Raw genomic sequence first — 25,402 nt, forward strand, 5'->3', positions numbered from 1 at the left:
GTTCATTGGTACTGATAAATCATGTTTTCTAGACGAACCTGTCAATCGACCAGGCTTTCTGGAATGAGGCGAACATGACCTCTGCCAAGGGAACAGCCTCTTGCCAAGATTACATGTAGTGAGCAGATGAACGCATAAGCAGGCTGGCACCTGTATTCTCGGACTGAGCCGACTCCCACGTCAGCAACCATCAGATCTGCAGCCTGATGTTTAGGTGCTGAGCAACTATAAAGGCATCCAGAAGGAGGAACATCCTCCGTAGAAGCCATTTCTTGGTCATCAGCTAGTGCACATGATCAATACCTGCGCCCGATTAATATTGACAACGTCAAAAATTCTCCGTACATGTACGCGGACCTTTGGAGTTTCGGTCCGCGGAGCATGCTATTGACACAACTCGCACAGGTGCTCTTTTGAGGTTCCAGTTGAAGTTGATATAAATGCCCTGACAATTGCAACTTGATTGTAGTCTGAAAAGATCCCAGCATGATCGTGTCCTGTAAACAACTTGACCACACTTGAATCATGCGCCGAGTACTCTTCCTCTCATTCCTAGCGCTTCTCGCAGAGGCGCAGAAAGTGGGCGACCTCCAGCAAGAGATCCATCCTAAGCTCTCCTGGAAGCAATGTACCAGCTCCACCTGCGACACAGTCCAAGGCGAAATCACCATCGACGCAGAATACCGCTGGATCCACGTCGTCGACGACTGGCACAGCTGCTTCGAGCGCCAGGAGTGGCAGACGGACTACTGCAACTCGACCCAATCCTGCACCGAGCGCTGTGCCATTGACGGCGCCTACTACCCCGGCTACGGCATCGTGACCAACGGCGACTCCCTCTCCCAGCAATATGAGACGCCGATCGATTTCAGCAAGAGCCAAAACTCCAGAGTGTTTCTGATGGAGGACGGTGGGGATAAGTATCAGACGTTCTCGCTGCTTGGGAACGAGCTTGCGTTCGATGTTGACTTGGGGACGGTGCCGTGCGGGTTGAATGGCGCATTGACGTTTTTGGCCATGGATGCTGATGGAGGACTGGAGAGATATGAGGGGAATGAGGCGGGTGCGAGGTATGGGACGGGGTATTGTGATGCCTCGTGTACGAGATCGGTGAGGTTTGTCGGTGGTGAAGTGAGTCCTTCCTGGTCATCGGGAGTGAAAATCATGGGTAACATTGACGTGTCCCCAGGCCAACTTCGACGGTTGGCGTCCGTCCGCTTGGGATCCCCTTCGAGGCGAGGGCAACCGCGGCGCATGCTGTCCCGAGTTTGATGTCTGGTAAGAGGCCTTGATTCGTGGTATGGCATGGCTCATCGTCGTAGGAACTCCAACTCCAGAGCTTTCCAGACGTCGTCCAAGATATGCAGCCGCATAAACTCCTATGCCATTTGCGAAAACGGAGCTTGTGGCGAGGACCGCCTGCGGCAGTGCGACAGTGATGGCTGCGACTATAACCCATACAGGCTTGGTGTCACGGACTTTTACGGCATTGGAGGGGATGTGGATACATCGAAGAAGTTCACGTATGAATATTTAGTGCCCTTTTCTGACTGAGAAATATGTCTAAGCTGATGTTTCTTCAGAGTCGTCACCCGGTTCGCGGAGGACAAGATCACCAAGTTCTTCATCCAGGACGGCAAGAGAATCGATGCTCCATCCCCGGCTCTGCCGAACTTTCCTGATGTCAATGGATTGAGTAAGGACTATTGCCGGATCAAGACAGTGGAGTTTAGTGAATCGGATATCTTTGAGGCTCTCGGAGGCGTGGCCCGCCAGAACGACATCCTACGCCGGCCTATGGTGATGGCGCTGTCCATCCAGGATGATGTACGAAGCCTTCTTCTGTCTTTCTAAGATTTGAGAAACTCAACTGATGTGGCATCGCCCAGTACTATGCTTGGAACCTTTGGCTCGATTCCACCTACCCCGTCAACACAGGCAATTATCCTGGCGTTACTCGCGGTCCTTGTCCGTGGCAGGAGAATGATCCGAATGACTTGGACGTGCAGTGGGGTTGGTCCAAAGCGTAACTCGTTCGTGCCTACTGGAGGACCTGACTAATCCTGGTGTAGCAAGATCGCGTGGTCCAATATCCGCTTCGGGCCTATTGGATCTACCACCAATATCTGATGATGTACGATGGGATGGGAACCTTCTCCATGACGATAGGATCAGTAGAATGGAACATGGGTATGATTAACGCTATCGCGGTCGACTTCACATGCATTTTAAGGCAGGCATCATCTCGAACAACCATCATTTAGACCTAGACAGTCTTTACCTCAACTCCTTCGCATCAACCCAGTTCCCATGCAGCCCCGCTCTCAGCCTCATAGGCACTTTAACCACTGCCGCCGCCTCCGTGAACTTCCGTGTATCAATAACGTGCAACTCACTAGACATGGTCTTGTAATTATTGACCAGCACCACCAGAAACCCGTCTCCCTCAGCCGCATCCTCCCCCCTGGGCACAAACACCGGCTCCTGAACCATGTGCGTGGATCCAGGGTAGTACACCTCCAACTTCCCCGTCTTGTGATCCAGGTGGCCCAGCGCGTTGTACAGCGGGTGTCCGCCGCCGAGCACGGGCATGATGGCCGCAAAGTCGGTCCCCAGCGACGGGTCCATCATGTCGAACCAGCTGTGGCGGTGCGCCTTGGTCGCGAAGCGGTCGTCGATGCGCGGGAACTCCATGTCGTGCTTGAGGATCACCGTCGGCTTTGGCAGGTCGAGCGAGTGCTCCGTGGCCGTGGGGTCGAACTCGAAGCGGACGTACTCGGCGTGGATGTCGTGAGGGTCCGGCGCGTTGCCCTCGGCGTCGGGCCACCAGAAGAAGACGTTCTTGTCGGTGAGCGGGAGGTCGAAGACGATTTTGCCGGCGGGGGTTTCGTAGGCGTTTGTGGTGTGGCCTGGGAAGGCGTTTGGTGCGCGGAACCACTGGATGGTAATCAGTCAGTTGTTAAGTGGCGGATATAGGAGTGGTATGTGTTTACCTTGACATCGCTGCCTTGGGCTCCGCGTCGGGGCAGGACGCCGATGTAGATGGGGACGTTCGAGTCCCATTGCCAGTGCTCTCCTCCGGCTTTTAGTCTCTCGATGTCGCATATCTGAGGTATCATAGGAAATAGGACCTGCGAACATCATTAGCAAAGTCATGAGGACCCGATTAACTTCGACATACCCAGTTATCCGTCACCGCAAAGTCATGAATCATCCCAACCACCGGCGCTATCAGCCACACTGTCTGGTTGAACTTCCCATCTGCGTCAATACTGAAGTAACACACGTCGGGTGTTCCGTCACCCTTGGCCTCATATCCAAAGCACACGAGCTCGCCCGTGACAGGGTCCAGCTTGGGGTGTGCAGTGAAGGTCAGGCTGGGCAGCTGGCCGTCAAAGTCGCATGGGCCTTTGGTCTCGAGGGTGACGGGGTCCATAAGGTAGGGTGCGGCGTCCTCTTTGATGGCGAGGAGAGATTTGTTGAAGTAGTAGATGTTGGTGTTCGCTGTTGTGCGAACTTTGAATTCTACTGCGTCGGTGTATTTGTTGCGGTATTTTCCTATGAGCAGTTGGTGTTAGTGACATTCAGGCTATTAGTGAAAATGTCATCAGGCGAGGCATTCATAATTACCTGCCAGCGCTCGATTTGCTTCTCGTTCTCGAACGAATTTCTCCGTCCTGACGTATTTCTGCTGGAAATCAACGTTGCCGTTGTGGAAGCTGAAAGCTGACACATTTCCGTCGCCATTAAACCACTACACAAAATAAAATCACAGGTTAGCAACAATACCAGCCAGTTAAAATTGAAAGCGTTTGTTCATCGTGAAATAGAGCTTACAGGATCATTATCAATAAAGGGAGGAAACTGCGGATCCGGCATGACGCGGTAGAAAGTGCCGTCCAGCTCGGTCGGCACAGTCCCGGCAATCTCGAGGTTGCGGACCTCGCCCTCGAAGCGGCACGGCTTCATGAAGCCCGAGAACTGGGGCCGGTCGGGGAAGGATTTGGAGGGTGGGGCCGTGGCAGCCGCCAACGAAGCACGGAAGTGGCCGGCCATTTTTTCTGATGTGAGCGGAAATCGGTGCTGCAGCGATACGAAATTGGCAGCTATCGCAACGCAACGTAACGAGAGCGAAAGCGGAAAAGCGACGAGGTGTGGGTGGGAAAGACTGGAAGGTGTCCAAAGCTCCTTATCAACATCCGGGGGGTGGTCGGTTGTGCTGGCTTTGCCTGTGTCTTGAGGGAGCGTCTTTTTAGGTTTGATTCCGTGGAGGAGAGAAAGTCTAGCTTTTTAAAGTATTCGCCTCCCGTCTCAGTCGTTGTTCTCACAGTCCGGGGTACGGGCATTTTTTCTGGGCGAAGGCACCGCCGCGGGCACTCCCCGCGCTGCATGCTGTGGTGGATATGCCGGGACCCCACACTCCCCGCCGGCGGCGGCTAGCCCCGCGAAGAAAACATGGTGCCAAGCTACATCGGTCAGGACTTGCGATTTTCTTGCCCGCGTATGACGGCTCCCACCGAATTTTGGATTATGGATGACGGGATTCGGCAGAGTCTAACGGCAACTCTGCTCTTTCATCTCTGCACATGCTTTTTTTTTTTTTTTGCCATCTCATTGCATTGAGTGATCTGCGTCGCTGAGACCACCGGATCGTCCCATGATTCAAGCTGTCGGGGACCGACACCGACCCGAGCTAACTACGAGAGACTCGGCTGTGCTGAGAATGGAGCTACAGACGTGAGGTCGGCGGTGATGCCCAGACTTGCTTGACCATTGAGTGAGATGCCATTGGTTCATCTGGGAGAACGGTGACCGGGGCCGATTCCTATCTCCCCGGCCCGGCCGTGTAAGTCCGCGGGACCCACATCTGTCAGCGGCCCGGCGGACATCTACGGCCGTGCAAGGCCGATGGCAGTGATATAAAAGTCGGGACCAAGCACCAGGCTACATTGTGCTTCTCTTTTATATTCTCTAATTGGATCATTTGCGACTTTTTGACGGCGGCAGCTTTGTAATAGGACCAAGGAGCACACTATGGTCTGTACTGGACGTGTGGGATGTTCGGCAGGCAGTCCGTCAGAAATACCGGTTTTTTTGAACTGTGTCACCATCGTGACTGAGCTGGTCGCAGAGATGAGGAGAATGGTACTGATGTACTACCTGATACTGACATATGTGAGATGGCACTGTGATAATGTGTCACTTTGCGTTACCAACGTCCTAACCGCATAAAATGTGAACCACGCAAGGCCACAGCACTGAGAGCAACTCATCAATTTAAAGATCAGTTCCGGAAATATTTGTGAATACAACATGCTGCAGTCATAATGATCTGACATAGTGACTTGGAAAGAAAAGAAATCGGTATGAGAGAGCAAATCCTAACAAGGATTTTTAACAATGCAAATTAATTCCTTTAAACATTGCATACAGAAACACCATGACAGCGAACCAAGATGCTAAAGCCGTCTGTTGCAGCATTGACGTATTACATGATTTTGAGTTCTAATACTAAATGACCATTGATTAAGTCAATCTAGAACACCGAATACATGGTACGCGTACATCTAATGTGTAATGCTGCTCGCATCACACAATTTGAGGTAAACATCTCAGCTACAAGAGCCAGAACATCTTACAACCAACACAACACCAAGGCCAATAAATCGCTGAAAATACCCACACAAAGATGACGAACACCATCCTCTCTATTCGTACGATCAGAGCCCACCTGTGGAGGTCCCCAAGAGACAGTCAAACTCTCACATCCACAGCCCACCCCTTTCTTCTGCCCATCCTCATCAACCCTAACCCCCAGCCGAGAAACGCCAAAACGCCAGATATCCAGGAACAGCTTCGCAAAAGCCCCATACAAAGCTTAAGCCGACAAGCTTCAAATGTGTGCCCGTCTTACGCCCCCTCTGCGTTAACGCCACCAACCACGTAACCACATCCAGCACATCCTCATTTCCCTGCCACCCCGGGGCCAGGCTTCGTATTTGGGATAGGCGTGACGGGGAAGGGAGAATACAACCTTACACACTTTTTTCTTAGTCTAGTGTAGTTTTTTGGTCTCGGGTACCTGATTGCACCATCAACCGAACGATCTAACATCGGACCAACCCCATTTCTCACTATCCATCCCGGCACATACACGTCTGCCTACCTACCCGTGCCGTCACCGTCACCGAGAGAGAGAACACGCGCGGGCGCGCGCGCGCGTATGAACCCACATCACGACCACCACCCCGGCCCCTTCATTTTACTGTACCACACTCTTGGGTTTTGGTTTGCCAAAAACGCCACGGATAGACAAGCACACAAGCCACACTGGAAACCCAGCTCCAGCTAGCGCATCTCCCGTTCGGCAAACCACGCTGCAAAGCTCCACCCCGAGGGAAGAAAAAAGGTCCCCCCCAGCTCCAGTATCCCCCACATTCCGACCCAGTTCCTCGTCATCCTCCCTTTCCCCATCGAGTATTCCCGTCTGGTCAGTGGACTGGCTCCCTTTCCTTTTTTTTTTTCTTTAATATCGGGGGAAGGGTAGATAACATATGATCGACACAGAAACCGCGTGGCATTTTTTTTTGTCCCTTCGGACAAGTTTGCGAACCCGAGGTCCAGAATTATCCCGACTGGGGCAGCTCTTCACTGTAATAAGTTTCGGATCCGAATATAACACGTGACGCAGATCGAGATATCCGCGCGGGAATTCAATACCATCGGCGCCTGCGTTCCTTTCCGCTTTCCCAGCCGTGCAAAATTGCCGCTGTCCGTAAACCACCACCGTGGCTTCCACTGCAAGCTGCACGCTTGGCTGTTCATCTCCCAAATCATGCCAATAAAGCCGCTCACCACTAGTCCAACACTTTAAACCAAACCTTCTCAAGGTGATAGATAGTTAAAGTAACAGGAACGAACACCTAACCTCCTGTGAAATCTATCCGAACCACAACCTCAGACACACAACCTCCCCTCGATACCCCACACACACTCTCTCTTACATGGCAGCAGCATATGTGCATATGCAGCTTTTGCACTGCCGGATTGCCAAGCCGCCATCCGGCGCCGACTTTCCATCAATCTTTGTCGCATTTTGGCCTGTTCCTTCTGCCTTACTGGCCTACGTACCTCCGCCGGCGAACGGCGGCGGCGGCTGCCCTCCTCCCTTCCTTGCCCGCCCTGCTGACTACATCCTGACCGAAGAAACATCGCCCTCACCCCCAATTCCCGCCTTTCATCTCCTAGCCCTGCGCCCATCGAAAACCTCCCTCCATCCCTCCCACAACACGTGCCTCCGCCAAGACCGCCTGCTCACGACGTGAAATGAGTGATGCTCACCGAGCTTGCGCAATCCCATCAATCAACATGCCCCCAATCTCAAAGGCCAAGACCTAACCACCTAGCCTCCTGTCTATCAACGTTGTGCACCATTCATTACCTTGCTGCACATCTCCCATCGTAACACGTAGGGCCGTCACAGCCAAGACCCCCTCCCCTCCGCCCGGCCAAGCCCGGCCGTTCCTCACCTGCACGGCACGCAGCAAAAAAAAGACCACCAAAACCGTCGCAGCTATTTGAGAAACCAAAGAAGATCCCTAAACCAGGGGATGGGGGGGCCACCCGCGCCAAGCGAGCCAACAGCAGCAGCCGGCCAAGACGTCCTAATCCCAAGAATACACGGGCAAAGGCGGCCACGGTCCACGGAGCCCCAAACATTGGATGAAAACAAGAATTAACCGGGGCGCCTATCCGTCGCCTTCTGGGCTTCAAACCCGTCTTGGCTCGTTTTGCGCGCTGACTAACGAAACATGGAATCCACCCTCGCCCCCTCCCCGACGCAGCACAGCTGGAGCGGAGATCGTCAGCACGTCAAGCGGTTTGCTCACCGACAGATTGACTCAATCATCACCAGATAGTGCAGTGCAATGATGTAACAGTTCAAAACGTTGGGTTGATTTTTGATTTTGCTTCTAATCCTGCGGACATGGCTTGTTCAAGCTCGCGGTCCGAAGCCTCCCATCTTCTCGCCCGTCTCAATGGAGCAGGCGGAGAATACAAAGAATCTTTTTAAACTTCTTCGACTCATCAACTCCATTCGGCCAGATACAAAGTCCATCTGGTGCCCATCGTCGCTCATGCAAAAGATTCGAAGATGCAAGACAAGCCAGCACACATGTAGCTCCCTGAACGCCCCCCTAGGAGGAGCTCGGCGTCGTTGTTTGGGCGAGCCAGTACTGTCCGCGGCTCCAACCCCCGATCGCCGGCTCTCTCGCCTTCCCTCTGACCCCGTGACGCGCGGGGTTGGTTGTATGTAAAATGACCAGGCAAGCCCTGCCTTTCCCATGGTTGCGCCTTGTGCCGCCAGCTTCCAGCGAATATCCAAGTGGATTTTTGAACAAAGAAAAAAAGAAGTGAAACAAGTAAATGATTTGGTAGTAGATACAGTCCGTACTCCGAACCCGAGAGACCCAGGGGGTATCGATAGGTTGAAAGTGACAGTGGAGGTTCGACGGAGGCGTTGTGGTTTGGTACGTAGGCACGGAGCGCCGGTCTATAATGCGTTTTTTTCGATGTATCGAATTTAGGTAGATTAGACATAGAAAATATTATCATTGTCCTGATTGTTGGTAATGCACATTCGTGCAACGCGCCGCTCACCATCGTGGGCGAACGACGGACGACCATGAGGCCGAGAGGTGAAGGACCAGGCACCCGCTGGGTATCTTGAAAAAAGTAGCGGATATTGCCAGGTCACAGAAGAATTGGCCTCAGGTCGGCGAGACGTTGGTCGGGTTCAGCCGCCAGTAGATCAGGTAGTCTTCGCAGACAGCAGAGCTGACACTTCAGTGGTGTTGGTTCGGGTTGTGCGGGGGGAACTGGTTATTCCTCGCCCGGGCTTGGGCCGCAAGGTACTCGGCGGATCCAGTCGTCTGGCGACCAGGTTGCTCAGCGGGAAGCTTGGTGTCCTCGCGCCTCTGCTGAGGCTGCGCGACAGGGACATTGGTTGAAGGGCTGGGCATGCCAGGAACGAGGTCGGTAACGGCCTGGGCGATGGACTTGATGACGTATCCACGGAGCTCGCGATCTTCCCTGCTGTCCTCCTTCTCGAGTCTGAATCGCTCATCCTTGCCCATGTTCTGGCGGCGGATATTCCTGATCTCTTGCAGGATGTAAAGAAGGACCTCCTCGGGGCACCTGTTCCTCTCAGAGGCGTGTTCGGTCTTGCGGACGTAGCGTCTGGTAACATCGGTGGCACCGTCGATTGAAAAGGCGATGCAGTAGGACATCTTCTTGCCCCATCCGTCGGTGTAGAGTCTCGGGTTGTCCCAGGCTTCCTCGCAGGCGTCGACGTGAACCCATCGCTTCTGGTGCTCCGAGTAGACCTCGGTCCAGACGTGATCCTCGGCGTTCCATACCCAGCGGACTCTGCCTCCGACGGCACGGCAGAGCATGCTAAAGCAGTTGGCCCACTCGCCGACACGGCCGCGGCGGGTCTGCAGTAACCTCCACACATCACCGTACCTGGGGAAGCGTTCGTAAGCGCCGCATTCGCCAGCAGAGCAGCGGTAGAGTTCGACTCGGAGTGCGCCGCAGGCACTCTCATCGGGGGTCGGCGCAGTCATGCCTTGGGCGATAGTAGGCGACATGCAGACGGGGCAAGGGGGGTTGTTGACCCATGTGAAGAATGATCGCTTGAACCATCTGGCGAGGAATTAGAACAGAACGGATGGATCCGTGTGAATCAACTTACCTCAGAAGTGCCCGGATAACGCAGTCTTGGTAACCCCAGGTAGCCTTACGTCCATCACCCATACTCATGGCCTCGGCCTGCATTACTTGGCACTCCTCCTCGGCTTCACCGTAAATCCGATCGAGCGGTATGCACTGCAGGGCCTCATCCAACAAACCGGGGTTCTCGTACTTGGTAGGGGTCAGAGACAGGCTGATGAGGAGGTTGCGGAATTTTTGGGAGTCGCGGTCGCCAGCGGCGGGAGGAGTAGGGACGATAGGGAGATGGCGGATGGAAGAGTAAGCAGGTGGTGTTGGTGTCATGGATCCAGTGTTGCTGTGGGAAGTTGAGGGTCTGCCGGGAGAAGCGAGACCTCGGAGGTTGGCGCTGCTCGCAGATTCTCTAGGCTGGGGAGTGCCTTGACGAGAAGAGCGGAAGTCGTTCATTCGCTTGTCGCGGAGGAGAGACTCGAACTTTACCCTCAAATCCCGAGCCCACTCCTCGCCGTAGTCCTCGCCGTTGCCGTTGGGCGGGCCAGGCGGGTATCCGTTTCCAGCCATTTTGAAGTTGTTGTCGGTGGTAGGTAAAAGTAAATGTCGAGAGTGTCGAAGGGAGGGTTGGATGGAGGAGAGTCTTCGACAGAACTCTCCCAAAAGGTCGTCAAAGACGAATTGGGTGGTGTCAGATCAGGGCGGCGAGTGAGTTGGCTAAAAGAGTGGATGTGGTGGGAATCGCCGGCGAAGAGACCACGGTCGTCGTCGTCAGCGCAGGTTGTCGTGTGAATGTTTCGTGACGTCGTCGGAGTCGAGTGCCACTGTCAAGCTGGAACTGTTCCCTTTTGCTGTGGTGTTTGGTTTCCCTCCTTCTTGAGTCCGAGTGTGGTGCTAGTTCGTTGCGTCCCGGCTCGGCAGCGTTCGAGAGTAGTCCTAGCCCAGAAATTGGCGACTTTTGATCGGTCGGTCGGAGAGGCGATGGCCGTCTTTTGTCTGGCTAGCGGGCACCGGAGTCGAAGTCGAAGTCGAAGCGATCGTGGCCGGTCTCGCGAGAGGTGATCTCGAAGAACAGGATCGGGTGCTTGTCGTTCGGTAGAAATCGAAATCGGGTTTTCGTAGGGCGACGAAGTGCGGTGTTGAGAGGAAGGGATGAGATGGGGGGATGGGGGTGTTGAAAGGGTTGGTAGCGGGCGGAGAGGAGGGTGCAATTGGGGGGAGTGAGAATGGATAACGGGCCAGGGCCCAGGGGGGACTGAATAAAGAGCGTACGCAGCAGTTGACGGGAGACTCTAATTGGTACTGCCACAGCGTGACTGCGCTGCGTGCTGCGTATGCGTAAGTGCGAGCAAAAGTGAGCGAGAGGGGGGGGCGGACGGAGTCGTGGACATGGGGAAGGACGACGACGACACTGAAAGCCTCGACGGGAGAGATGGTGGACCGGGGGGAGGGGGGTGGGAGGGCCAGCGGGAGGAGTGCGAAGCGTAAGGTCGCATACGCACGCTGCTCTCTGGCTGGCTCCTCATGGGCGGTTTACGCGTAAGCTGTGTGGCACCGGCCAATGACAGACGCCAGACTGATGGTGAGTGGGGCCCGCTCAATCCGCCCCGGCACGTACCACGACCCGAGTGCCCCCCCAAGTAGAGGCAAGCGTGCCGGGGAAGGAGGTATCTGCGTACAGGTACTTGCCCCCAGCACCCGTGCCTTCCCTGCAACTTCTCGAGGTGCCCGTAGCCGTAGGGAAGGAGCAGCGCCTTCCATTCTGACTGAGGAGACGACTGCCTGCCAACTCGAGACGACGATGTGGTGGACAGCGGGCAACGACAACGAACAAAGAGTCAGACACACGCAGCGGAAAGAAAGCCCACGATCTGCCTCCCGAGGTGGTGCATATCCAGACAGAAGACAGCCAAATTGGACAGGGTCACGAAGAGCAACCCACGTCGACAATCCACCGTCCACCACAGCCCGCAGTCCACTTCTCGCAGGGCTGGCTGGTGATGCCGGGCATCAGAGTGTACTGCGTAGTACATACGAGGTTCAGTTCGCAGGCATGTATTCCATCCCATCCCGAGCAAACCAACCGACGGACGGCTTACGGATGCGCCAAGTGACGAATGCTCTTATCGATAAATCCCGTCGCCTCCCACTTACCAGACGCGCCAGGCCGAGAAGAGACGTTTGGAGGGGCCCCAGGTAATGAGGCAGTCCTTTTTTCTTGCGCAGCCGCCCACAGGAGCAACGCAATCTTGGCAGAGCCCAGGCAACGGCAACGCAATCCTCCCGGTGACGAGGCCGGGACGGACACTACCTTACGGATACACTCTGAGGTGTTTCTGCTCCAGTGCTCCTCCTGCTGAGCTGATGGTATTGTCGCCGACTCGCCGCCGCCGGAGGAGATCCGCGCAACGCAGACGCAAGACGCAGGCAGCATGTGCGTACGGATGCTGAATCGAAATGAGATTGCGACTCTGTCTTCCCCATACAAGACGAATCACTTGCGAGACCGAACGAGGCTGAGAATTGCGACGACGATGGCAATATCGAGTTTGGTCTTGGCATCGTGTCTTTGTCGTGATGTATGATCAGCTGTTCTGTTCCAGGAACGGGTTGTGGGCAGTTTGATGAGGACGCATTCTCATGATGAGCAGCAGCAGCAGCAGTGCCAGCAACAAACATCACCAACACCAGCAAACAAGCACCATCACCATCAACACCAGCACCACCAAACATCTTCAACACTGTACCTACTGTGTGTTCAGTGCACCCACGCCATATGGGAGCAGCAGCAGCAGCATGTACCGGTACTTCGACCATGTACCTAATTAAAGGCGCTGTCACTGGCCAGAGCAAGATCCCCCCCCTCCTCCCCTCACACACTTTTCCCGCTGGAGTCGCCGTGTGTATGGAAAATAAGGGCGATGACGAGGCGTGGCTAAGGCCTATTTCGTCTATTTCCAGCGGCAGCCAGCGGCAGCCCAGGCCACCTGCAGCGGTTTGAGCCTTTTGGATTGGCTCCATCCGTCCCAGATCTGTGGCTCAGCTGGCCCCGGCGCCTCACCTCAGCCCTCACCTGTCCTCCCTCCTGCTGCCTCCGTGGTCTACCGCAGTACTGCTTGAGGTACCTAGTCACAGAGTGTCGTCCCGTACGAACTGAGCGCGGGAGACGGTGCTGGTGTGCTGGGTGCTGGGCGTGCTGGGTGTGCTGGGGGAGCTTCCCATCCATTCTGTAACTGGGTCGAGAACCTTGGGGAGGGAAGAGGCCTACGGATGAGCCCAGCTCCGGCACCAGGCGCCTGCCGGCCGTGACCGATTACGACAGCACCGGCTGCCACTGTCCGTTTTGCAGTGCAGCAGTTGTCATGCAGCAGCAGCAGCAGCAGCAGCAGCTCGTTGCTGCTGCCGCACCTCTTGGCATTGGATTGCTCTTGCCTCCTGCTCCTGCTCTGGCTGTCTTTGTTTCGCAGCTGCCCTTTCCCATCTTTTGCATTTGTGGCAACATCAAGCGAGGCAGAAACAGAAACAGCAGCAGCGGCGACAGACACCTGACACTAACAATTTACTACGGTACGGTACCAGAGGTAGACAGACGATGGGTTTCTTCCATTTCCACTCTAGCCTCCCTCCTGAGGCTCAGGCTCCTTTTCGCCGCTGCACATCATTGCCGTTTATCCCAGCATTCCCGTCCGCAATCTGCGCAAATACGCAACCACAACCATCCCAACCGCGGTGCCCACGGCACCTTTGTCCGCTCCGCCAACGAGCCCCATCAGATCAAGCCACAGCTGGCTTTCCCGCTGTGCCTCTTGTGCCTCTTTCGCACCCTCACGGACCACACGGCCTCTCGAGATCGTCGAGTGTCAGCAGCTATGCGTACGGCGACGGTACCTATCGCTAGAACGGATGCTTGCCAGCACGACATCGCAAGCGCAAGCGCCCACGAGGATCGCCGTGTGAGACCAACCGCTCATCAAACTAGCAGCCACTCCAGATCCCCTTCAAAAACGGTCCAAAATGCTTCTCTTAGCATTCCGTGATAAGGGACGTTTTGCTCCTTCCGCCCCCTTAGTGGCTGTCGCTGCGACTGTACTTCTTCCAATACTACCACCACCACACCACCTCGCTTCTTTCGCGTCTCGTCGGCCTTTGGACCCCTAAAACTCTGTCCCTGGTCTAACAACTCCTGCGCAATCTTGGGACTCTCTGCTGCCCTGCATTCGCCTGTGGCTAGTGTCCTCCGGAAACCGCTAGGCCGCCAGCTCCGGCACCGCGTCCACACAGCAGAGGACATCCAAGGAGAGACACGACGACGACGACTCAATTCAGTCCCTCCCACCAAAACTTACGTGACCACATCCCATTGTACCAAAAAAGCTTACACGTAGTGCGACACCTCTATTTCACACTCTCTTTTGCTTGCGCCATCTCCCATTGGCCATCCGTTCTCATCGGCAAAGGCGCGGCAGGGGCTTGACGGCCATCTGCACTCAACTTCAGTCAGGTACACACTCAAAAACGAGTCAAAGTACTCAGGTACTCCCAGTCTTCGAAACCCCCCGGACTCAAGGTCCTGCCTCTTTCGCATCCCACTCAGCCTCGTTTCCCCCTTCCCGGTCCTGGTCTCTTCCGGTCCGCCCACGCTCATCCAACAGTCCCATTTTAGCTGCACTCGTTTCCCCGATCCCCGCATCGCGCGCTGCGATAATCGCCAGACACCCGTGGCCATTCGACTGCCAGTTCGTCAAAGTCGCGGCTGACGAGGTACAGTCCGCGAAACCTGGCCCAGCTGGCAGCTTGGTAGCCTCATCCGCCAAAGCTTGAGACTGTCCCCGGCCCATCCATGGGACAAACTGGCACTCAGTAATAATGTTCGAATACAACACACACCGACAAGCACCTCTGGAGCTTCTTCTGCGGGCCATTTCTTCCCGAAATCTTCTAGCGGTCGCCCTGAACCATGAGTGATAAGCTCTCCAATCCAAAGAGATCCTCACCCGATCGAGGTCTGATCGCACGTCAAGCCTTGTGTTACGTTACGTGGACTTGCGTCAACGGTGGGCTCGTCAAATCGTTCTCGCAAAGTCAAATGCCCGTCGCGTCTGCCCTTACTTACACTGCTCTGATGCCTGAGTCTGCGCACTCTCAACCTCAGGCTCGCGGCTGTACGCCAGTCGGAGTGATTGGGTTTGATGAGATGAACCGAGCAGTTGGTTTTTCTCAGACGGTCTCTGACGAGGGCAATAATCCTCCGGCACCATGATGACGAGTCAGCGGCCGAAAACTAGAGCACGAGTCCAAGTCGGCTCAAGAGGGCCTGGCCGCGCGCCGTAGCCACTGGCGCTATCAACCGCCATTCTAACACAATCTGGCCGCCGTCAACCCATCACCAGATCTTGGCAATCTTACAACTCGACATGTTGAATCCATCACGAACGACAAGGGTCTCTCTTGCAGGCCGGTTCCTGGCGATTTGAAATCTCAATACAGTTCCTGGGACTCTTCTCCAGGACTCCCCACAGCCTGGAACAGAGGCCCTGATCGGCGACCACGATGCTTTTCGCGGGCGGCCCAAATTGGGTGCAGGCTGGATGTGTCAACACCCCTGGTGTGGGCCTTAGCGGCTCAGTGACGCGTCATCCGCCTTGTCTCACGTCGGTTCTCCCAATGGTGGCTTGCGTGTTGTTCCAAACCCGTTGCCACCCCACTTCAGACCGCACTCCTTCTCGTCTCGAACTGCCACAAAGGCGTAGCGAGCGACTTGTCGAATCTCCATTCTCGCCTTATTCACGAATTAGAGAGCAAAGGTGTTGCTTGATTGGCCAGGGGCCAGAAATGCCCAAGCTTCCCGCTGCTCAGAAACCTCTCATTCCATCAGTCCACGTCGGCTGTCGGCAGACTTGCCAAGGGGCCCTGCATCGAACAGGCCAATAGTGCCTCTCCCACCTCCCGTCTGCAGAGGGCGGCATCTTCGACTTCCAATTGTGTTGAAAGGAACAATAGCAGGATGCAGTTGGTGACGAGGGCTGTATGGTGGAAACGAAACAGCAGAGTGGTGGGAACGACAAGTGAGGGTTGGTGTTGGGTGGTCTGAAGGTGGCCCACGATGGGACGAACGACCCAAAACCACCTCACTCCCGTCCACCATGGTCCCCCAACCCTACGGAGATGCAGGCATTGCATGGAAAGACACCTAGTCCGTCCAGGTCGGCATAGCCCGATTGATCCAGGTACAGATTGCGCTCTCTTTCACTTCCCTGGGAATCACGAGCCGGACTCCGAGTTACGCGAACTTCTAAATGAGAAGGACGTCAATTTCTGTCCGTCGCCTGGATGCGGTCTTGTCGCGAGTGCCAAGACGCCGACTCATGTCCATAAAGACGTGTCGTCTATCCAGAACCTCAGGATGTCAGCCAGATTGGACTCCGCCCCGGGCTGCGTATTCTATTGACTTCTTGGCCCCCATTTCGCCCCTTCTTCTCATCTGTGAAACCGGGAGGTCACGATTCAAACATCGAGATGACGAACGCTCATCCCAACTTCTCCTTCCGTTCTTTGTTTTCACGATGTTGTCACAAACCGCCCACAAAGGAGTACCCGCCCCCAAGTTTCCGGGCTCGCTTTGGTGTTGGATGGTACGGTAACCGCGCTGGCGTCTCACAGCCTTTCGGTCTGCCCCCAGTCACGGGATCATGTCTAGCGACATTGCCCATTCTACCTACCGAGGGGGAAAAAGGAAACGGCGAAACCTTGCGGCCGTCGATCTCGTTGTCCTCGGCCCCAGCCTATCGGGGCTGGCTTGCGTGGTCTGACCCGGCCGGTTCGTTTGTCGTCGGTTTGTGTGCGAAGGAGGACGGAAGGGAGGGGGGTGCTCCAGAGAAAGCCCGAGGCGGGACGCGCGTACCCTAGACCCTTCCCTTCCTATCCATCCTTGCAGATCAGACATTGGACCACAGCGAGAGAGACACAACAGTCTGCTAGTCGTCGACTACCTTGCTCTATCCGTGTTAGCCTCGTCGATACCCGCTCCCGGCGGTCTTTTCTTCGCTTCGCTCGTTGGCGAGAATATTAAGGTATCGGTTCACAAGGGAAGATGGTCTTTCGAGGACAAGCCAGCATGGCAACATGGGCAAAAGACTTGACTCCCTGCCCATGTCCCTGCTTCCCCTTCGTCTGGTTCTTCAGATATCTGGTCTTCTCAAAGCGTGACTAAGCTGGTCATCTTCTTTGAACGGATACATCCCGGTGGGAGGACGCGGCGGTGCCGGTGCCTCGGACTCGCTACGTACTTAGTACAGGCAGACGTACGGGTTGAGTACGACCCCCACACTGGCCGCGACGCCAAGCGGATATTTGATTCCGTTTTCTGAGTACGCTCGTCCGTATAGTGAAAGACTGATCGTCGGATTATGGATTTCACCGCGTAGATGGCAGCATGGGCACCTGACTCTCTACCCGTCTGTCGTCTGTATCCAACGGCGTGAACTTTTTGATATGACGGATGACGCAGCAACAGAGACCGGAATCGTGGGGGAGGGGGAAAGCGGATTTTGTTTCCTCGCTACGGACGGCAATGACGATGCTCAGACCAATGTATCGAGATCCCGGCACATCACGGGGTTCCCGGGCGTTGCAAGCCTTGTTTAACTCAAGCTGTCAGAGTGTCGAATGTGGATGACAAGGTGCCGGGAAGAGGGAGCTTGTCAACATCGACAAGGACGCGGCGTCAAGGTTGGAGAAAGGCGAGGTTGAAGCTTAAACTCGTAAGCTCCCCTTGATAGTCCGTATGGATTGCGCCGCCTCCGGGGCCCATGGCCTACGTGTTGGTCCTTGGCCGGAGCCAGACATGGGATGATTATCTTTTCGACTGCCCAGGCTCATCACAGTGAACATGAGTCTCGCCATCTACGGCGGGATCTCGTGCCGATTTTAGCGGGATGGACACACCGAGGCAGGCGCCGTACGCGCGAGCAGCTTGTCAGCCTGGCTCTTTTCCCGCGGCCAATGCCTGGAGACGACTTGTCATCGGCCTTCGCCCGGGGGAGATGGGGACAAGCCCGGGTGATGGGGGTTTACGCAGGGCTTGGCCTCCTCCCCCTCTGTCCCATCTGTTTGTGGACGCCGGGACGGCGAGACAAGCTTTTGCTCTTGTTGCGTTCGCCGCGGGGCGGTCAGGCTTAGGCGAGCGTCACTGGTGTCTTACGGAAGGGTTTGTGCAGTAGGTTCGTGGCCAACGTTGGATTCCGAATCAGACATCTCTCCCACTTGGAGTTTTGTCGTCCGTCTGCGCCCATCTTCCGGACGGGAAACGGCACACATCCCACGAGAACTTCGCACTCGGTCTCAGCGGCCTGAACACGAGGAGACGGACAATCTTGTTGAGAATGTTTCAAAATAAGGGATCTTTTCTCTAATGCCATTACCCTGATATCTATGAGAACGACTAACAGACGCAGATGAGATCATACGGGGGGTTGGTCGGGCCACCTACAGAGCAGGCAGGCTGATGGAGCCAAGCACACAAATCCTTTTGGCCCTGCCCCCCCTTTCACCGCCAAGACCGCAAGACTACGCGGCCTCCTTTTAGGATTTTCCATGCCTCGTACTCTGTACCTCTTTTTCTCTTACATCTCCCACTCTTTTTCTTTTCTTGCATATTTACCCCCAAAGTGAGGAAAAACTCCCTTGTCCATGATGACTAACCAATTTTGACGACATTTGTAGCTGTGTGTCTCTCGGTCTACAGAAGGATATTGGTAGACAACCGTATGATACAGCAACGAGACGAACTAGATACGTAAAAGTAAACAAAGAAACATGAGTAATTGTAACGGTGGCCCTTTATCTTTCCCTCCTGCCTGATTTTCCTTTCTTTTCTTTTTCACCTTCGCCCATTGGCGGTGAGGAGAGAGGCATAGCCCAGCCCATCGAGGCGGGTGTGTGAGAGATAGACAAACACGCACCAAAGGAGGAGGACAGGGTAGCGCCGAAGTTGACCGAGATTTTGTGTGGGCTTTGATCTGGCCATTCATCCTGCGCGACTGACCTGACCTGACCTGACCTGCCTTGCTGCGTCAACAGCTTTGGGGGCTCGTCCTCGCTCGGCAACCCGAACTAAGCCCCCCCTCTCTCCCTCCATCCTCTCCCTCCTCCTCGGAGGTCCTGTCTTCCCAGCTGTGCCTATGACGCTGCCCGGGAAATGAGCGCCCCGCTGAGATGCGTGCCCACGAGGGGGGGTTGGCTGGTCGGCCAGAGGGGCAGGGCAGAGCGTGTTGGACACACACTCTCTCACCTCTCCCATTCGTCGGCGCCAAAGTACCTCTCGGGCAGGTCCACCTCCCACAGCGGCCGCTCGACGAGGACGGCCTCGAGCGCCGCGGCGCCGGTGCCGGAGAGCGGCGCTATGCCCAGGATCGGACGGTACTTGTACGTGTGCCACCAGCGGGTCTTGCCGGCGCCATCCTCGGCCTGGGTCTCCTCCTGCCGGCCGCGGAGCGTGGCGAGGCCGGACTCGGGCTCTTCCGAATCAGAACCCGCGGCGGCAGCGTCGTCGGCGGAGTCCGCGTCGGAGTCCACGTCCATCGCGTCAGCGGGGGCGCGGGACTCGATGTCGTCTTGCCACTCCTTGGTGCCCTTGGCCGCGACGAAGCGGTCGACCTGCGCGGGGACGATGGCGCCGATGGACATCTTGGAGCCGGCGCCGGAGTCGGGGCCCTTGCGCTTGCGCTTGGTGCCCGCGGCGTGCGCGTGGACGACGACGGCGGTGTCCGGGTCGGCGACGGCGACGGGGGCGGAGAGGTCCTGAGAGAGGTCGAGCATGAAGAGCAAGTTGATGCCGTAGATCCAGACGCGCGGGCCCTGCCAGAGGGCGCCCTTGGCGAGGTCGCGGGTCTCGCGGATGGTCGCGGGCAGGCGCGAGACGGGGTTGCGGCGGGACCAGGCGTTGAGGGAGCCGGCGGCGGGGTTGAAGATGAGGATGTGCCAGGCGGTTGTGACGGCGGCGAGGGTGTACTCTGGGGTGTTGCTGGCGGTGGTTGCGAGGTCCGGGGAGAAGGAGAGGACGACGGGGGTGGCGGGGAGTTTGGGGAGGAGGGAGGCGGTTGGGTTGCGGATCCAGCGCTCCGTGGCGTCGGCGGGAGCATCGTCGGAGTCGCTGTCGGAGGCGGAATCTTCCTCCTCGTCGTCTTCAGCGCGGGGGGACGGGGTGCCGAAGACCCAGGTATCGATGTAGCCGGCCAGGTCGGCGGCGGCGAGCATGCGGCTGTCGGGGGAGAAGGCGAGGTGCGCGACGGTCCTCTCGTAGCTGCCGAGGCCGCCGTGGGACTGGTGCTTGGGGACGTTGCGGCGGAGGCGGGCGACGGCGCGGGGCTTCTCGATGGCGACGGCGCCGGAGTCGGCGTCGCGGGTGATGCGCGCGACGAGGACTTTGGAGCCGTTCTGCACCGCAGCGAGCCAGGTGCCGTCCGGGGAGAGGATGACCTTGCTGGCGCCGTTGGAGGCGAAGGAGGCCGGGACGGGGATGGTGGACACGGCGACGTCGGAGGGCTTGGTGGGGTTGCCGTCGTGGCGGAGGTGGAAGGCCTTGAGGGCGGTCGGGGTGGCGACGGCGCAGAGGGAGCCGTCGGGGGTGATGGCGGCGGAGGAGATGGAGGAGTCGCCGTTGATGAGGATGGTCTTGAGGAGCTTGCGGTTGGCGTCGAGGTCCTTGTCCTTGTCGGCGGGGGCGACGCCATCGCCGAAGAGGCCGTCGAAGGATTTTTGGAGCTTCCAGACCTCGACCTGGTTGTCCCACCAGTTGATGAGCAGGCGGGCGTCGGGCGCGCTGGCGAGGGGGGGCGTCTGAGGGAGGTGGGGGAGGGTTCTGTGGTTCTCGCGGCCGAGTTCCTTGAGCGGGAGGACGACGGGGGAGGCGTCGGGGCCTTTTTGGTGTTAGTCAGTGACTTGAATGGAATAAGTGACGTAAATATGAAAGCTTACCTCCTGTAACGACGATGCTGACGCTCCTGCTCTCAAACGAGGCCATGGCCTTGACGTCGTGTTCGTGGTATTTCCTGCTCCAGACCTTGCCCCATCGGGCGCCGTTGCCGGATGTCTTCTTGTAGAGTACGGTGCGGCGGTCCATGCCGCCACTCATGATGGCAGAGCCGTCGGCGCTGGTGGCCAGGCTGAGGGCGTCCTGGCGGTGGCCCTGGATGCGCTGCGCCTGGGTATACGTCTTGCCGTCCCAGATGCAGACCTGGCCGGCCGAATCAGCCGACACGATGTCGCCCGAGGGCAGCGTCTTGACGCTCCAGACGATTATGTCGGCGCGCTCCCTGGCGCCGGCGTCCTTGCGGTCCTTCTCGGGGCCGATGGTCATCTTGCTGAGGCAGGAGCCGCGCTTGATGTCGTAGACGCGGAGGGTGGAGTCGGAGCAGCCGACGACGAAGGTGTGGCGCGACTGGAAGGCGATGCTGACCATCTGAACCTTCTTGGTGGGGGACTTGACGAGGATGCGCTGGAAGCGCAGCTCGCCGTCCTCGACGGAGTAGAGGGCGAGGACGCCGTCGATGGTGCCGGCGACGAGGCGGGTGACGGGGTCGGAGGGCGAGGCCGGGGGCTGGGCGGCGAGGCACCAGATGTCGCCGTGCTGGCCGGAGGCGTGGCGCAGGGGACGGCCGGTCTCGAGGTTCCATTCGGTGACGGCGGAGGTGTAGCCGATGCTGAAGAGGCGCGCGCGGCCTGGGATCGTGGCGGCGCCGGGGGCGGAAGGGGTGTCGTCGGGGTCGGTCACCCAGACGAGGCCGTCGACGGAGCGGTCTGCGCCGGAGCGGAGGACGGTCTCCTGGAGCCAGGCGCCGTTGAGAGGGTTCCAGATCTCGATGTCGCCGTTCGCGCGGCCGACGGCGAGGCGGGAGAGGGCGGAGTGCTGCTTCGTGCGGGCGGAGGGGTGGGAGAAGGCGAGGGCGTTGATGGCGGAGGGAGGGTAGGCAATGAAGCGGCAGCGGTGGAGGTCCATTGTGGTTTGTGGTTTGGCCTCCTGGCCGGGGCGACGAGAATTAGAGAGGGTATCAATTGAGCTCGATCGAGGGTATGGGTTACCCGTAGAGAGTGAGGCAGCGGTTCGTTGTCGTCGTGGGGGGTTGTGAGGCTGGCGATGTTTTTTCGGGTTCGCAGCTCTGCCTCGTCGCTGGTCTGGGGGAAAAAAAAATAAAAAAAAATTACGGCTGCCAAAATTTTGTCGGCGTTCGGAGCGATGAAACATAATTAAGGTGTGGTCTGTGCACAGTGTGCCCCTCCACCCCGCCGGCGGGAGGCCATCTGAGAGGATGAGACCGTGAGAGGGCCAAGCAACAGTCAAGCAGGGACTTGGCTGATTCTCTGTGTGCCTGGGTGATTGCGCGCATTACTGCGGCTGTTCTTCATTCAAACGGACGCTGTTTTAGTGGTGGGCTCCATGGGGTGTTTCTGTTTGTTGGTTCAACTTTCCTATCAACTGACGGGATTGGGAGCGCATAGTGTCCTGTCTCATTGCAAACACAAGAGGTGACAGCGCCGCGCGTCATTGGGCTTCCACCAGTTGACGGTTGCCAATTGGACCCCTTCTGCAGCGGCCACCACCTTAGCTTATTATGTAAGTTACCTTGGTTCTGAATGCCAGCTGCGGGCTGACTGTGTCAACGACTGGAATGCATGTGGTGGAAAGCGCCGAACTTGTCATTGAATGCGGCCATCTCCGCGATTTGAATGATCAGTTGTCATAATGCAAAAGTACCTCTTTGTTTTATCTCTCTTCACAGACTTGCCTCACCGAAACTGTAGACTCTCAAGGTAAGTGGTAAAGAAAGGTTTACTGAAAACATTGGATTCAAAACAATGAGCTTCAGAATTACATCAGCGTGTCTCCATACAACTCTTAAAACCAACCACAAAAAAAAAGGCGATTCATGCCCCCCTCCGCCCCTCATTCCGCTGTCTGAATCTCAACTGCGACACCTAAAAGTCGCATTGAAACTTCACAACCCCTGCCAACCCGCCCGCCGCCTTATCAATCAGCAAGCTTAGCTAGGGATAACTGCCTTGGCTAGCTTCTCTCGCGGTTGCAGCTTTCCCAGCTCAGGCTTGCCGAGTCCCGCCGATTCGTCATCCTCTCCCGCCAAACCAAACACTGAACCGTCGGTGCAGCGTGTGCTACCCCTCCCCCTCCTCACCACCCCTCCATCCTCCACCCCCTCCGAGCTTTGTCACGATCGCGCGCCGCTCGTCACACCCGGAGTCCGACCTCGCCTGCAGATTCTTCTCCGATTGCACAGCGCGTAAACTCCAACTTTTTCTCTCGTCGCATCCCCTCAGCGACGACGAATTGACCAACAATACTTCTGCACGCCAACCCCGCGCCACGGCTGTGAACAACCTGCGACCATGGATTTCAACAGCTCCTCGCCCTTCCCCGAGGGCGTCATATCCTTCCTGGATACCGACTTGTACAAACTGACGATGCAATGCGCCGTCTTCAAGTACTTCAGAGACGTCCCCGTCACCTATGCCTTCACAAACCGCACACCCGAGAAGAAACTGTCGAGAGCCGCCTTCAACTGGCTGCAGGAGCAGATCCGAAGTGAGTAACCCCCTGCCCCTCCATCATGATGCGCGATTGAACATTTGACTCACCACGCGCGCAACACCAGAACTCGGCAACATCTCCCTCTCCGACGAAGAGTACCGCTTCCTCAAGACACACTGCACCTACCTGACCGACGAGTACGTCAACTTCCTCAAGGAGTTCCGCCTGCACCCGAGCAAGCAGGCCATCGCGACCTTCCACCCCGTCGGCGAGGACACCGGCGCCGACTCCGACATTGGCGACCTGCACGTCGAGATCAAGGGCGCGTGGCTCGAGACCATCCTCTACGAGATCCCCCTGCTGGCCCTCACCTCCGAGGCCTACTTCCGCTTCATGGACACCGACTGGAGCTACGAGGGCCAGGAGGAGCAGGCCTTCGACAAGGGCATGCGCCTGCTCGAGGCAGGCTGCACCTTCTCCGAGTTCGGCACCCGCCGCCGCCGCGACTACCACACCCAGGCCCTCGTTTTCCGCGGCCTCGTCAAGGCGAGCAAGGAGGGCGAGAAGAAGGGCCTGCCGGGCAAGCTGACGGGCACGAGCAACGTCCACCTGGCGATGCGCTTCGGCATCCCGCCCGTCGGCACCGTCGCGCACGAGTGGTTCATGGGCATCGCCGCCATCCACGACGACTACCGCGCCGCGACGGAGCTGGCGCTGCGCTACTGGGTCGGCTGCTTCGGGGGCAAGCTCGGCATCGCGCTGACGGACACGTTCGGCACGCAGGAGTTCCTGCGGTCCTTCAGCCAGCCGGTGCACGCGCTGGACGGAGAGGACGACAGCCAGTTCAAGAAGGCGGACGGCGCGCTGCAGACGTACGCGGAGCTGTTCCAGGGCGTCAGGCAGGACTCGGGCGACCCGGCGGACTACGTCAAGATGCTGCGGCAGTACTACGACAGCCAGGGCATTAAGGAGAAGAAGACGATGGTGTTTTCCGACTCGTTGGACATTGACAAGTGTCTGCAGTACAAGGCCATTTCCGAGGCGGCGGGCTTCACGCCGACGTTTGGCGTGGGCACGTTCCTTACTAATGACTTTAAGCACCTCAAGACGGGTACCAAGTCTGTGCCGCTGAATATTGTGATTAAGCTGAGCTCTGCGAACGGGAAGCCGGCCATTAAGATTAGGTAAGTATCCCCGGGAAGGAGGGTGGGAGTTGGGGTTGGTGCTAATGGGTCTCGCAGTGATAACATCGGAAAGAACACCGGTGACAAGGACACCGTGCAGAAGGTCAAGAGCCAGATTGGCTACGTCGAGAAGGACTGGCAGGGCGGCGACGAGACGCAGAGATGGGGCAAGGAAGAGAAGGCATAGACGTCGCGGAAGGTGCTGTTTTCTTTTTGGGGGTAGAGCGCGTCTGGCGACAGATCTGGGGAAGTCGACACAAAGACCAGAAGACGAGAGAGAGACCGCGCTGGAGAGACTTTATCAAGACTATGGGAGGCATCCAATGTTGGCATTGGCGAAGCATTGATTATAACGACAGTTTGGATAGACAGTGAGAATTCTACGAAATTTTGGGCAAAGCATCGGTCGAGTAAGGCTTATTGCTCAATGGGTGTCGATAATCGTGTTGCCTTCTACGATTCCAAGGCCAGTTTGAATTTAGTAAGTGACCTTCAGATTCATCATCTGCAGAGCCGGCTGAGGAGATACAGGAGAGCTGGTATTAGCAGGCGACGGGGATGAGGGCTTGCAGCACCACGCAGTCATGGCCTACATTCCGGTGGCTCGAGTCAATAAGCAGGGCAACATCAAACGAGGCATTACTGCTTCTGACGAATGCAAAGAATGGGAAGTGTGCGGAGGAATTACTTCCCCAGTAGCCATCTAGATGACATCAAGCAGGTGCAAATGCAGGCTTGCCTACCTCCTCAGCTTCATGGCAATAGGTATAGCCTCCATCTCCTTCCCTTGGTCGCAACACCTCCTTCATTCACCCAACCATCACAGGAAAGAGTGAACCAACCCCTTCCCATCATGTCAAGGACAGCTCGCCTGACTCCATGACACCTTCCTGCGTCCGTTCTTACCTCCTTTGATGGGAAGCTACCAGGTTCGGTCATGGCAGAGTATATCATC

The 25,402-nt window shown here is 56.9% G+C and overlaps 5 protein-coding genes across 5 annotated transcripts; 2 read left to right on the top strand and 3 right to left on the bottom strand.

Annotated features, from left to right (window-relative positions):
* Positions 1-525: 525 nt before the first annotated feature.
* On the top strand, positions 526-2,130 carry CBH-1-0 (Exoglucanase 1; the record flags this gene model as incomplete). The annotated part of the gene is made up of 6 exons (XM_032030949.1): positions 526-1,131; positions 1,190-1,278; positions 1,323-1,523; positions 1,584-1,827; positions 1,890-2,026; positions 2,073-2,130. The coding sequence occupies 6 exons, from the start codon at positions 526-528 to the stop codon at positions 2,128-2,130; spliced, it is 1,335 nt and encodes a 444-aa protein (XP_031889510.1).
* Positions 2,131-2,277: 147 nt separating this feature from the next.
* Positions 2,278-4,056, bottom strand: lsdB (Lignostilbene-alpha,beta-dioxygenase isozyme III; the record flags this gene model as incomplete). Its single annotated transcript, XM_032030950.1, has 5 exons — positions 2,278-2,937; positions 2,994-3,131; positions 3,182-3,558; positions 3,631-3,754; positions 3,838-4,056. The coding sequence occupies 5 exons, from the start codon at positions 4,054-4,056 to the stop codon at positions 2,278-2,280; spliced, it is 1,518 nt and encodes a 505-aa protein (XP_031889520.1).
* A 4,790-nt stretch (positions 4,057-8,846) lies between these two features.
* PNG1 lies at positions 8,847-10,293 on the bottom strand (the record flags this gene model as incomplete). The annotated part of the gene is made up of 2 exons (XM_032030953.1): positions 8,847-9,705; positions 9,755-10,293. The coding sequence occupies 2 exons, from the start codon at positions 10,291-10,293 to the stop codon at positions 8,847-8,849; spliced, it is 1,398 nt and encodes a 465-aa protein (XP_031889767.1).
* Positions 10,294-19,008: 8,715 nt separating this feature from the next.
* On the bottom strand, positions 19,009-21,718 carry utp4 (U3 small nucleolar RNA-associated protein 4; the record flags this gene model as incomplete). The annotated part of the gene is made up of 2 exons (XM_032030955.1): positions 19,009-20,639; positions 20,698-21,718. 2 exons carry the CDS (start codon positions 21,716-21,718, stop codon positions 19,009-19,011), a joined length of 2,652 nt encoding a protein of 883 aa, XP_031889765.1.
* Positions 21,719-23,121: 1,403 nt separating this feature from the next.
* NPT1 (Nicotinate phosphoribosyltransferase) lies at positions 23,122-24,634 on the top strand (the record flags this gene model as incomplete). The annotated part of the gene is made up of 3 exons (XM_032030956.1): positions 23,122-23,317; positions 23,388-24,447; positions 24,505-24,634. The coding sequence occupies 3 exons, from the start codon at positions 23,122-23,124 to the stop codon at positions 24,632-24,634; spliced, it is 1,386 nt and encodes a 461-aa protein (XP_031889766.1).
* Positions 24,635-25,402: the final 768 nt, after the last annotated feature.

This window comes from Colletotrichum fructicola (assembly GCF_000319635.2).
Source record: "Colletotrichum fructicola Nara gc5 chromosome Unknown KSG_Nara_v1_contig07, whole genome shotgun sequence".
NCBI classification, from domain to species: Eukaryota; Fungi; Ascomycota; class Sordariomycetes; order Glomerellales; family Glomerellaceae; genus Colletotrichum; species Colletotrichum fructicola.